The sequence below is a fragment of the Trachymyrmex cornetzi genome, unplaced genomic scaffold, assembly GCF_001594075.2.
Source record: "Trachymyrmex cornetzi isolate Tcor2-1 unplaced genomic scaffold, Tcor1.1 scaffold335, whole genome shotgun sequence".
NCBI lineage: Eukaryota > Metazoa > Arthropoda > Insecta > Hymenoptera > Formicidae > Trachymyrmex > Trachymyrmex cornetzi.
The window spans coordinates 925,869-940,260 of record NW_017298058.1 but is presented as its reverse complement, the minus strand read 5'-3'; the positions used below and the strand labels follow the sequence as shown (position 1 = coordinate 940,260).

Genomic DNA, 14,392 nt, shown 5'->3' with positions numbered 1-14,392 from the left:
ACAGTCCACCGTCCTGGAGAGATCCCGGCCCCGGGCCCCACTGACCCTGGGGTCTCTCCATGTTATCTTTGTACAATACGTAGGGCGCGCCAGTATCTGCAAGTAAACAATGCAGAATAGGATTCGCAGTTAGCGCGTCATTGTGCAAGAGAAGAAATATGAGATATTTGTTTTATTTTTCGCTTGTAAACACAATGAAAAGTTTTATTTTATCGGTAACTATCATTACATTTATCGTCTCGAATTTCGTGTACAGTTTAATATGAATATCGTGTGAATAGATGGTGAGCATTTGTAAAATAAAACTAAATTTTACAGGTATATATCCTTTGGGCAATTTTGATCAAGAATAACATTATTCTCGAAATTAGGCCATGTAGATGTTTGCATCTTTAGAATCTTCGATCTTAGAAAGCACGCTCTAGAATATCAGATCAGACCACGTTCCTAGTCACGCATGGATAGACACGTCCGGTTCACGCTTCACAAGTTCAATCGCTGTTATGCAGGTCGAATATATATATGAACTGCGTATCGTGCTGATAATTTATAAGGTGCTAAACGCCATACAAAACCACGTGCTCGATTCGCTGGATTCCTGAATCCTTGAGGAATTTTATCCTTGGATGCTCGAATAAGACGGAACTTCTTACAATCATATCGCGCATTCGCTTTAATTTCGTGTTTTTTTATACTCGTTAATTTTTTTAAATATGCAGGTAACAAAGGCGGATAGGATTATAATTAACCGAAAATAAGAGGCAAACTCAAAAGAAGGTCATCATATCGCACAAAGTTTTTAATTAAACTTTGCCACGTTATTTAAGACGCTTATTTAAGACACGTGTCTCGCCCAATCGGTATTATCGCGCGCAATTACATTGCGAGGAATAAGACGATTTAAGTCGTTTTACGATTACAGAATTTATGTTACGCAATATCGCGAGGCATTCCTCCTCTTATCGGACTAATTATATCAGTCTTCATTTTTTTTTTATTTGCCACTTCGAATTTGTCACTCAATTTGCATTTTGCGTGGTCTATATTGAAGTAATTATTGCTTTTGCTTTGTCGAATGACTCATCTGATATTGCTATATTGTTTCTTCGCGAAATGTATTCCAACAGATTTATCACCTGGATACGCAACAAATCACGATCTATAAGATACGCAATTTATACCGAGCAGAACTGTATACAAAAATATTCGATAATTAATTTTCTTTGGAAAATTGATTAAAAATAGAACAAACGCTAATTTACTAGAGACGGAAAAATATAAAAACGTGAAATTTAAACGAGTGTGAATATAGAAGGACGTGAAGTCGATCGTTGTGTAATGTGATGTGTAGCGATGGTTAATGTCATATGGCAGATAACGATAAGACTTGGAAATATCTGTTAATAAAGTTCGCCGATATATAAATTTGTTTTCCAGAGAAACAAAAATATAACGCAACACATATCCATCGTTTGCACGTGAAAAAATCGTATTTACAGTTAATTGTTTTTATTGTACCGTATTTATTCGTTACATAACCGTTATTTGTTAAGATAATATTCCGTGCACCGATTGAGATTAATTTATTGCAATCCCAAGCTTGTTCGATCATATAATTGCTTTAACTATTTTGAGAATCTCTGATGTGATAACATTGTAATATCCCGTTATCACGGACAAAAGCTACCGATCGAAAAGTTGCTAATGTGATATTTACGGCTTGAAAAGTATCGTTATCGTTGTTGACATGTTGATTTTGCGTAACATTTTGCGAATTCAACGATTAGCGTGAATTTTTTAATTAGTGCGTATATAGTGCTATCTTGTTTTGCAAACATCACTTTTTTCTAATTGAATGTATTATACAATGAGGAAATCTGAAAAGTTTTCAATATTTCTAGATAGCAGGAAGAAGCCTAAGCAATTGTATCATTATAGAAGCAGCATCAATCATATATGTATATGTATTGATGTAAATGCGTCAACATTTGCGGCTGACTTATTCGCCATCTCTCTGTTCATTTACAGTTAACGTATTTTATGTATATATTAATTGTAAAAAATATATACATGTTCCTGTATTAGAAAAATTACAATATATTCAGTAATCTGTTCTAAAGCCGATTTATTTCGAGAAATTCATTAAGTTATGCTATCAAGGCGACGCTACGTCTCATTAAACTCAATCTCCGTCCGGTAACACTTAATTACATCCAGAATCCCGGAGCAATCGTCCAAATTTCCTTCGCATCCAGGAAGTCATTAGCTATATCGTGTAAAAAGAAATCTCACAAGAAGTTTTTGTAAGCCGCAAGTGCATTTTACGGAAGCTGATAATTAAGATAAAAACATCAAAAACACTAAAAATTTAATTAATAGAATAAAATAATGCCTTTTTCATTTGTTCCAAAATTTGACTTTTGTAAGAAATTAGAAAAAAAATTGTAATTTAGGTAAATACAATTTTTTAAAAAAATTCCATGCGATAATTCACAGTGATAATAATGAGAGTAATAATAAGTAATAATACTTCATTCGGTCAATTATTCAAACGCGGAAGGTTAATACTTACAAAGACTATAAAAAAGAAACAAAGATAAAAATTAGTTTTCTCTCCATCGTAGCGCGAGAATCTTTCCTTCGTCGAGTTATTCAAGAAATGTTTTTAATACTAAATTGCATTAAAGAAATGTCAGATTGTTCTTTCGATTTCTCTTGCATTTGCGTGGATAAACATTGGCAAGCGTTGATACGAACTTGAAGTTTTGCTACAGTCCGACCGAGCTTTAATGAGAGACGCGATCCACTTATAACTTTACCAACTAAGCAATCGTAAGCTCTCGAAGTTGATTTTGATGCGCGTTATGTTTCACAAATCACATAAAGACAAGCGGCTACTGTTCATTTGAAAGAAATACCGTCGAGACTCACTCTTGAGAGTTACACTTACAAATGGATATATCATTGGAGAGTGTTACGGAGAGTTGTTCTTACTTTTATTCCTCCTTGTTCTCTTTGCTCACGAGTTATTCTCAAACGAACACAAAGCTTAAGATTTCAATAACACAAATACTTAAACGTAAATGATCGCTTAAATTTAATAAAATAATATAAATAGAAAAAAAAGAGTGTATATATTGTCTGTGTGTGTTGTGTGTCAATTTTTAATTGTTACAATAATGGAAAATCAACTTCAAAATTCTGTCAATGGAATTTAAATCTGTATCGAAATTCGGTAAGAACAGCCAGTAAGTGAAAATGAAATTGTTCAACAGTATTGCATTATTATACAGACGGTTAAAACGGGAAATATGTATGTCGGGGAATCTCTGCTGAATGACGTTTTGTTCGCTCGGACCGGTTTATCACTCAAGTCTTATAGAGTGAGCCATAAATCCTAGCACCGCACACTATTTCAACAAGTTATAAATATATCCTGATAGATACGTAAAAAATGAATCACTCAAATTAAACTTTGTTACTTTCATTCAACACGTTCACTCGAAACTAAAACATAACAGACAAAACTATTTTTAGTGACAATCTTAAATATCGTATGTTGTTGCGTATCACTCAATATTTCTCGTGGTATCGATATCTCATTTCAAGTCAGAGTAAGGATATCAAGAGACACTTGGATAGACTGGTAACACTTGTATCAACAAAAATCGGAAAGAAATCTTGATAGAAATTACACGAGCTTACCAATAAAAGAAGAGAGGATGGAGACATAATCACATAATTGTTAAGAGGAACATTGTAGAAAAAATTGTACAACACTTGCGAGATATAAAGGACAATATATATCAAGCAATCGACGAAAAAAGTTAAGAAAGATTGATAAGGAATCGGACACAAATAATCTATTTTTTTCATTGATATTTTGAAAACGGAGTCTTTGATAAAATTGATGTCTTCTTTTATTGAAAAAAATCTCCCATATCAATAGTTGGGAAATATCAACATATTATTAGTAAAACGAGATACACGCCGTAAAAACGTAAAATTCTTCGTCTATCGTAGGATACTGTTCGTGGAATGGTATTTCGTGTTAGAGAAAAGTCGCCAATGCTGATATCATTGATTTTTCGATAATAAGCATGGGATTGCACTCCGCCGGGCGTCTTTACGATTTGTTTTGGCTGCGAGGAACGCATAAAGCGAAGCCGGGAGGACTGTAGCGCATCGGTAGTAGGAGGCGAGAAAGAGGAGCAAGGGAAGAGAGATGGCTCGTGGCTGCACATGCGCGCTTTTTTCGTCGGGGCATTTTTAAAGATTTTTCCTGCCGCGGCGGCTCGCAGATTTAAGTCGCCGGGTCGATCCCGTCGATTCCCCGAGTGGTGGGAATCGTGCTTTATTCCAAGCAAACAATCGAAAAACTTGCACCGCGACACCGAGTTCAAAACCGGTATAATTTCGATGAGGTCAATCTCCTATACTGGAAACAGAAGTGTGGAGTGCGTCAATTCTCAAACTCAGAGAGAGAGAGAGAGAGAGAGAGAGAAGCCTTATTAATATCCTAGGGCAAGCCTTCTAAGGATACAGCTTATAAGTATATATAATATATGCAGGTGATTCTGAACAAATGCACGAATAATTATAAAATTTAGAAATTAGAATAAATTCGTAGCTGTGAAGATTAAGAGCTTAAGAGAGAGAGAGAGAGAGAGAGAGAGAGAATTTATTTTTCCCCCTTTTACAACATTAAAATTTCTAATGAGCTTTTGCTTCATTTATACGTCGATAAAGTGATGGCTAAACTACGTCAAGAAAGAAGAAAAAATTGAAATTCGTACGAAGTCACTTCTGACGAGTCTGGACAACTCGACTTTTGCGTCGTGTCGTAAATTAATGATAATTAGAGTTAATGATCACTGGATTTGTAATGTAACTAAGAGGAAATAAAACTGGCGATCGAGCCGATTATTTTTACGCGGATTGCACTGGCTTCCGGCCCGTCTTAACGGTGCTGTAAATTAGACAAGAAAAGTGAGAAAGAAAACTCGACCTCCTCTATCTTGCACCTGACAAAATCGCGAAATAACTAGAGTGTCTTTGGTCGAAAGCGAGGACTTAATTGAACAGGTGAAAGCGACTTTGTGGGCTCAAAGTGAAGGCGCTGCTGATATGCGTACAATAAAAGAAAATATCGAAGGAGAGAAAACCCGATACACGGTATTAGTCAAGTTTTACACTGGCAGAAGCCCGCGACATACTTTATAATAATCCGCAGATAAAACAAAGTGTGCCTCGTCAGACATCAAGCGTAAAAATTCACGTTTCCTCCTCCTTGAATTGTCGGAATTCTCGAGTTTTCAGTCTGTTGAATTGTTTTCGTACTAACACTCTTTTGGATTTTCGGATTTTTGACGTATTGTTTTCGTGGCGCAAATAAACAGAAGCACATCGTCAGCTTACGTATCTTTTTCTGGGTGCGATCTACTTCACCTGCAAGTATTTTGAAGCATTCTTCGATTAGTGATCAATTTGTAAAATTCTTTCTTCCGATTGATCAACTCAGCACCTGCTGAGATCACCCTTTATGTTATTCGATGCCTATATAATAGAAATAATGTGTCTTATTATCGACATGTCTCACGTTTTTACTACTAAAAGCGTGATATGTCACGAGGCTATTTTAAATGAAGCGGCTTTATACGTTAATTTATGGATTCGCGCCAACGAAAGAAGCGATAAATGTGGTCACGGACGAGATCCACAAACGTAATATTCGCGGTATAACGCCATACGTGCGCTATCGTTTCCCTTGCGTTCTTGCAGAAAAGAAGAGACGGCGCGCCGCACCGGCAATGTGCATTTCGCGTGGGAGTTGCGTATAAATTACAAGGATGGTTTTTGCCTCGTCGCGATATTTTATTGATTCCTGTTCTAAGCACTTCGACTTGGCAATTATGCCAATCTGTCGGACGCGATGTTGAATCACGAAAATATCACTGAGTAACACGACTTCTACCTTTAATAATACGTCAGTTCTTATCAATCGACTTTTATATGTGTAAGATTTCTATGTATTTCCATAAATCTCAATGTTTTGCATCATGCAATTTCTACATTTGGACTTGCCGCCTATAATATTATACGTATACCTATATCCATACGGTGAATGAATTAAAAATTAAAAGTGTGAGGGGAGAGACGGGAAGGACATTCATTTGCGAGAGCAAACATCGGCCGCTATTTATCGAATGTCAGAGGAAATACCTGCGGCCCATATTCCTATCGAACCGTTCAAGGGACCTCCCTCGCGCGGCGGTCGTATGTGGGGGTGGCAAAAAACGAAACGGGCGCAACAAAAACATAACTTTCCGCGATGGCGCTCCGAAGAGTGCTCCAGAAACGAGTGGTCCTTTCCTAGTGTTCCATTGGCGTTATTCAGCTCGTCAGATCGAATGTTTGTTTTCAGAAAAATAGACAGAAACGAAATACGCCCGCTGTTAGCTCGAGAGTGTAGTGCACGCATTGACGAAGTCGAAACGTCGGATATATTTTTTTTCTTTCGCTATTGTTACCGCGATATTTTTGACGGATCCTCGAATGCACTCACAGAGTATATTATTTCTGCCTTATAAAACAATTCGCGCGCTCACATCCAAGACTACCGCGGATTTGCGCAAATATCGCGAAACGTGCGTGAAACCGACGTGTGTCCTGTCGCGTCTCGCAGTTAGTAATCTGATAACGATCCAATTAAAAACATTTACGTTCGAATATATTTATTACTCCATTTAGCTTCGCTGTGTCGTCGCGATATTAATTGCTTAAGTGGAAAAGTTGTGAAACAGCGTGATTATAACCAGACTTTGTGTGATTCCACCTCGTAATTTTTTATACATTAATATATAATTTATAAAGTTTGGACATCCCAGGTAAAATATTTCAATTGATTTCATTAGTCACATTTATCTACTTATTTATTTAATTCCAATACGTTGACATGAAGCACTGCGACATTAATTATTTGGGTAAAGTGTTTCATCAAAATAATATACAGCAATATCAGACATAGTAAATTAAATTTGATTTCATTTTTTTTATAAATTTCATGCATAATTTATAAAGCCGACACGGTCGACGGAATATAAACATTCATAATTATCGTAGATTCCATTCACAGATTCACGAGTCGATTTCATCGGCCGCATATATCATTTAGACCGAAAGTTTTTTAACGTAATCACTGACCGAATATTGTAATTTACTGATATTTTTGTCACGTTTGTGTACCATTAATCTATAATTTACAAAGATAAAGTAGGCAACCAAGCGTACGCATCTATAATTATTGTACATCAATAGTAGATTGAATCGGGCAGATCACGGATTTTCTACACGCGAGCGAGCTCGTTTGCATTAATTCTTATATTACGAATGATACGGAGCAATGATCGCTCTTTTATCGCCAGAAGTCAAACGATAAACTCGTCGACGCGTTTATTTTCCGAATGCACGCGCGACTTCGGTGCTTCCTCTCTTCGCCTCTCTTTTCCTCTCTCACTCTTTCTCTCGTTCTCGCGCTCTCTTCTCGCTATTCAATAAAAATGACTCATATTTGTTGGAGCGATTCGTACTACGGAGCGTCTTTAGCAAACAATTACAATCTTTGTACAATGTATTTCTTATATCGTATCGCACAATATTCCACTGTATTTTATATTACATGTTACGATTAGAAATCCCAATGCACAAAAAAAGAATGCTGTCGATGTATGCTTTGTGTGTATAATAAAATATTTTCTTTCTATCGTATCACGCGATGTATATGTCTCGGTGTTGCATCTTACGATTTTATCGCATTATGTCATGATTATCTCGCGACGCGAATGTATCTGGTGGAAAGAAGGAAACTTTTGATGAAAAAAAAAAGAGTTCAGAGATTAATGTTTTCTGCAATTTTCATTCCTCGCAGTAACGTCGACAAGGTTTGAAAAAACCCGGGTTTTAAAAAAACCCGACCCAGACGGGTTTTTAAAAAAAAAGTCCCGAGTTTTTTAGGTTTTATTAAGTTTTTTAGAGTTTTTTTTAGTGTTTTATTAGGTTTTTCAGGGTTTTATGCATTTTTATTCTTTATAGTCCAATACACTGAAAGAAAAAATTGGTTGCTGCAGTAAATTAGATGGTTAAATATGGCATTACATTTTTAATTGGCTGTAGCAACCAATTTTTGGTTGCGTTAGCCAATCGAAATCCTATACTGACATTGCAGATAGGCTATCATAACCAACAATTGGCTGCAGCAACTAAACATTGGCTGTTGCAATCAAATTAAAAATGCTATACCATATTTAATCATTTAATTTGCTGCAGCAACCAATCTTTTCTTTCAGTGTACTAATGGTTTGCAAGATCCGCTATTCAATATAATATAATGGATAATTATATTATGAATTAATTTCAATTTAATTAATTTAATTTAATTTATTAATTAATGTAATATACACGCACATATATCTGTATAAAAAGCATTCTATTTCTATGCCAAATCGACCCGATCAGTCTTTGAGTCCGATCATTTTTTTTTAAATTTATTTTTTGATAAAAAATAATTCCATTACGTGATGAGGTCTTAAAATGTTTGTTACGTATAGTTTTTTTTATAAATTTGCTTAAAAAAATATAAATACAATTTTTTATACAATTTATATTTACTACAATTGAGGGGATGGGCGAAATAAAGGATCACAATTGTACGTAGGTCCTTTTTCTGGCAATTAGCTTTTTCATGTAATATTGACCGTAATAGAGAAGTATTGTAACATATAACTTCTTAAAGACATTACATAAATTCATTTGATACTGTACCCATTTGTGTATAATAAAAAAGTAGCAAATTATTTTAATTTTTATTAATATCAAAATTTTGTAATTAGGCCTTTATTTCACTCATCCCCTCAATTAATATTTGAAGGATGAAAATCAAAACTAAAAATAAATTAAATTAAACAATTTTTTTTAAATTTTCTAAAAAAAGCTTTATCATGAAATCTCGAAATACTTGTTATTTATAACAGATTTTTTGTGAATTTTTTAAAGAAAATAGCATTTTTGAAAAATCAAATTTTATACATTATAATTTAATAAATAAAAAATTTAAATTTAGTTTTATTATGTGTCCTTTTTCTTATTTCATTTATAATTCATTTATAATATTAAAGATTATTTTTATTTATATTAATTTATATTAAATGATTTATTTATACTATTATTAAATTTTAATTAGACTTTTTGAGTTTTTTAAGTGGGTTTTTTTAGTGGGTCCAACTCAACAAAACCCGATGGACTCACCTTGTCATATCCTGAATGTCGATCGTTTTCGAGAATTTGAGTCAAGGTTGAATCTTCCAGTACTAACTCTTAGCTAAAACGTGACTTTGGCTTACGCGGACGCGCACAAATATTTACGAGCTTTACAACTTGCACTTTATGTAAAACCCATTGGAGAGAAATCTTAGGCGGCATTATGTCGTCGTAACTGCGTATAATGCTAGACCTGGTGGGATTACACTTGACGCATTGAAAGTGACAATATCCATCTATAATGATCGTTATTTTCAAGATTCCAAAGAAAACAATGACAAGAATATGAATTCTAAAAATATCTCGGTTCTTCGAAAGACGACTGCATTTGAATGGTATGAACATCTAATACCTACAAGATTAGTTTAAATACGCGTTTATATAATAATAATAATAGTGGAAATAATCACAGCCGTATTTATTGTTAGAGTTCTCTGCGCCACACTTTGATGACTGTTTTACGAGTTATTTAATTGGAAGTATACTGATTTTCTCGACATAAACTACGCTGCGTAAGCGAGGCAGAATATAACGATAGTTCGCGATTACGATCGTTCGCTTTAACGTGATACCGAGTATATCGCGCGATTAAGATATTTACGCGATCGTTAGAACAATATAATAATTATCGTCGGCGTAGCGCGGCGAAGGTATTGCGATTTATATTCACCGTGAGTTCTCCGTATTAACGCGATTTACTTACGTTGATGGTTATTATCGATATCTAATGCTTCACAATTATGCCCCTTTCCTAAATGTATCGCATTGTTTTTACCGCGGTAATAAAATGATCCCGAAAAGAAATTTGGAATTATAGTTCATGTACATTACATGCAAATTTACTGCCGATAATTAAATGCTATAAATTAAGAAAGTGTTTTCAGGAGATTCCCACAAATTCCATAACTTTTTCCTGATTTCCATTGCAGATAAAATTTTATCATTTCCTCCGACTTTCAATAATATTTTGAATTTTTTGTATTTTCATTCCTAATTTGGAAACCGTTAAATATTTTGTTGAGAGTGCAATTTAATATAGTAATGTAAATATTATCATTCATGTTGCTGATACTGCTTGCATTTAATTACTAAGTTGGAAGTATTCCAAATCTGCGTAGGTGTGATGTACGCATGTCAAACTTTTATAAAAGAATTTTAATTTTCCCGAACATTCCCTGACTTTTCTCTAATTTCCATGACCGTTTTCAATTCCCCAGATATTTCCTTGATTTTCAATTTTGTGGCAAAGCTATTTTTACGTGCGCCAATTGTTGAAAATGCATAAGGTCGATTTGACGCATGCAGTCCGACACGTACTAAATTTTCACCAGCATTCTTATCAAAGTGGCATATCTAAATAGGCAATCCGTCTCTTTCCAGCAATGCGCGTTAAGTCTATATTTCCCCGTCACAAATATAATCGCACCAGGGCCTCTCGCTGTGTTTGGAATCGTCGCCGCGGCGGCTACGTCCTTCGGATAGGGCATGTTTACGAAAGCGATTTATCGAGTAGAATTCGCGGAAATCAGATTAGCCCTTCGCGACCCGACGCGGTATTTTTCAAGTCTGCGCGCGTTAAACGGTTTCCTCTCAACAATTAAATCTGCACTTGCGCGACTACGTAATAGAAATGACAAATGAATGCGACGATAGATAAATATTCGAATTGAACGGAATTAGAGCTCGATCGGAGAAAGATCGTTGCAGTGACAATTCAGACCACGATGTAAAAAGAAAAATTTACCATTCCCCTATTGATGCGCGGTAGAAGAATGAATTTCTGGTCAAATTTGATTGGCTGTTCCAGTATACTAGCACTATTATTTCTACCCGAGTCGAAATTTTGCTCCACTTTGAACCTTAGTTTTAGATAGTCGTATATAGATTCTAGAGATTTATAATAGATTCTAATCAAATGAGAGAGAATATTCAGCCTCGTTGAGCCTGTAAATGGCAGCTATTGAAAAATTTCCTATTTTTATTGATTAAAAAAAAGTTTTCCAAGTACAGTGAAAGAAAAGAATGGCTGAATATGGCATAGCATTTTCAATTGGTTATAGCAGCCAATTAAAAATGCTATGCCATATTTTATACCATCTAATCTGCTGTAGCAGCCAATCTTTTCTTTCAGTGTAGAAGCTGTAAATTAAGTAATATTAAAAGAAATTCTCTATTTAACTGTTTAAGTATCAAAACAAGTTTAAAAGATTTGAGGAGGTTAAAAGAGATCGAAAGTAGATAAAAATTTCGACTCGGGATACGCAGGAAAATGTATTTTGGGATAAATTTGATTGTTTCCGGTATTGCTATCGCCGTTACGCGCAATGTTACACCTTCCTTTTTACACCACGATTCAGACGAGCGCGGTAGTTTCCTGCCGTTTTCCAGCAAGAGACAATGTAACGCACTGAAAAAGAAAAGATTGGCTGCAACAGCCAATTTTTGGTTGCTGCAGCCAATTGTTGGTTGCGTTAAGCCTATCCGCGATGTCAGTACAGGATTTCGATTGGCTAACGCAACCAACAATTGGCTGCAGCAACCAACAATTGCAACCAATTAAAAATACCATGTCATATTTTACCACCTAATTTGCTGCAGCAGCCAATCTTTTCCTTCAGTGTACTTTCATCTTTGCTTAACATCGGGAAATAAGGATGTAACGATTGACTGTGTTACGCCGTGCCGCCGTGTCTCTTGCTGGAAAACACCCTCCGTGATCGACCTTCCGCCGTTGTGACTCGCCCTCGGCGCCCTGGAGCCCGCAGTTGCTCGCTGCCGTAGGCCGCGCGGGACGCACTCACTCACGATTGTCGGCGTTGCATTTCTCGGTCACAAAGAGCACGATCACGAGAGTCCTCGGCCGACGACGCTCACCTTGACCAGGCAGCGCGCCTCGATCGGTGTGCGAGTCGCGCCGCGTGATCACAACAGGTTTTCATTGGAGTCGAGCCGCTCCAAATAAATCCGTCTTCCTTACCGGTAAAAGTGATCAAACTTTCGATAAGAGTGTCATGTGGCGATTGTCATCTTTCGAAAAGGGAGAGAATATCGAATTCGTAGCGTCGACTTGAATGCGTTTCGCATTAGGCGCGCTTGAAAAGATCGCGTCCCTCGCCAAGTTCCAAGTTCCACGGTAGCTGTTCGCGACTCGATTGACTTTTAATGAGACATAAACACGTGTAATACTCGCGATGAATGACGCGAGGGGGAATTTTCAGCGATAAAATTAGACGATAAGATATTTCCTTTTTGTGAGTGAAACTTGAAGGAAGTTTTGATTCAGGGTTTAGTACTTCGAAGATATTTAAAGTTGAATATTAAAAAGTTGGTAAGATAGTTGCAGCGTCGTATTGAGTTTCCGTTTTTGTGTGAGAAAAAGTCAATTCCAGGACTGGTCCGACGAATCCGTTGAGCAATACGAAGAGTTTCGACGCGCCTCGTATGTTACCTTACCGCTGAATTACGTCGCTTATGAATCGGAGGACGAAACGACAATCAGATTATTTCCCTTTAGATTGATTCCACTGTGTATATCTGTGAGAAGGTTACAGTTTTAGACCGTCGCGTCGGAGGGAAGCTCGAAAACTTATCGTTTTGTGAGTTTCGTCACTTTGCTCGCCGCGAGATAAATCGAAGACCGATTAGATGACCCAAACGGCGCGTGGATATTACGTGATTGTGTCTCGCGTATATATCACATCGCTTAACTCTCTCCTTTCTCTGTGCTTTCTTGTTCTCACTCGAGAAAAAAGGAATATTTTGTACAAACTGCAATGCTCGTCACATTATATAAATTCATCTGCCATTCGTATGTTATTTCAAAGCGATAAATAGTGAGTTCAAGCAAATGGTCCGTATTGCGTTAATAACAAACATTTGTCGGAACGTTTAATTATCGCAAAGTGTAGCTGGCAATCATGTCAGTAACAAATTAATTTAATTTTATATATTTCGGATAATTACAAGATACAATCAACAAATCAATAATGAACGACGATCAATCGTATAGCTATCGTTACCGCAAACGATATTGTAAATAATTGACTATAAATGCTGACATACAGGATAATGCTAACAGCTTAATTAACTGTTTTTGTCTTATTTTATCATTTATCAGTGTATCAAATCATTTCGAAAGAATCTTGAGTTATGACGTTTATGAATAATGTTCTCCTGTATGCCATTAAAAATACACCTCTTTGAGAACCTCGCGCGCTTTTTTATATCTACCACAAATATTTAATTGATGATGCATACCTGTGTAATAAGCTATATAATGTCTAACAACACTGTGTTTCATCTTTTAAATCACACGTGGATTCGTCAGCATATTTAATCATCAACTTCCGTCTAATTTATATTACAATTATCACAAGTAGACAAGTAGTGAGGGAGGGAGGGGGGTAATTGCACCCAATCTATGATTATTTTTTCTCGACGTCTTGGTCTGTACTCGTGTGGTTTTTTTTCCCCTTTTAAAATTATTCCCTCATTAAAGCGCGATACACTGTACATTCAGTTTAAATAAAGTGGTTTATACAATCAACGCGCTACCACTTTCTTTGCATTTCCTCCGTATCGATATTCATAGCGCGAATATTTTGCTCCAGAACATTAATTAACATTCTCCTTCTTTCATAGTAAAGTGTTACATAATAAAGAGATTTAATCATTTCAAGATCCAATTTTATGATTAGTTTCTGAGAGCACGAAGCTTACTAGTGGAATTACTTAATTGTACTAGTCTCGCGTTTATCTCAAATTGGTTTCTGACTTTTTGCGGTTTCTTTTTATTTCATTCGTCTTCGTAGGATCTCGGATATACGACTTGTCGTGTTCTCACTTAACGTTCCATCCGATTCATAGAACTTTTGCTACATCATTTTGCACAGTGCCGGTGCTCATGAGGGGGATTTGTAGTAAGTTACGTCTCTCTTTCTCCCTCTTTTCTCCTTACACGCTTTCGCTTATTTTCGTCTCGTGCAGTAACCGCGAACACGCGACTTTTCTCTCTCCGTCTGACGTTGCGCGCAGAGAATTTCGTACAGCAGACGTTGACCGACGGACAGCAAAACTC

General features: G+C 36.1%; 1 protein-coding gene across 1 annotated transcript in view; it reads right to left on the bottom strand.

Moving 5' to 3' along the window:
* The window catches only part of LOC108763019 (zinc finger protein 14), a 20,624-nt gene that overhangs the window by 4,466 nt on the left and 1,766 nt on the right, over positions 1-14,392 (bottom strand). The window contains exon 2 of the mRNA XM_018510306.1: positions 3-96. Coding sequence (XP_018365808.1) covers positions 3-96 — 94 coding nt within the window. The remainder of the gene's footprint in view (positions 1-2; positions 97-14,392) is intronic.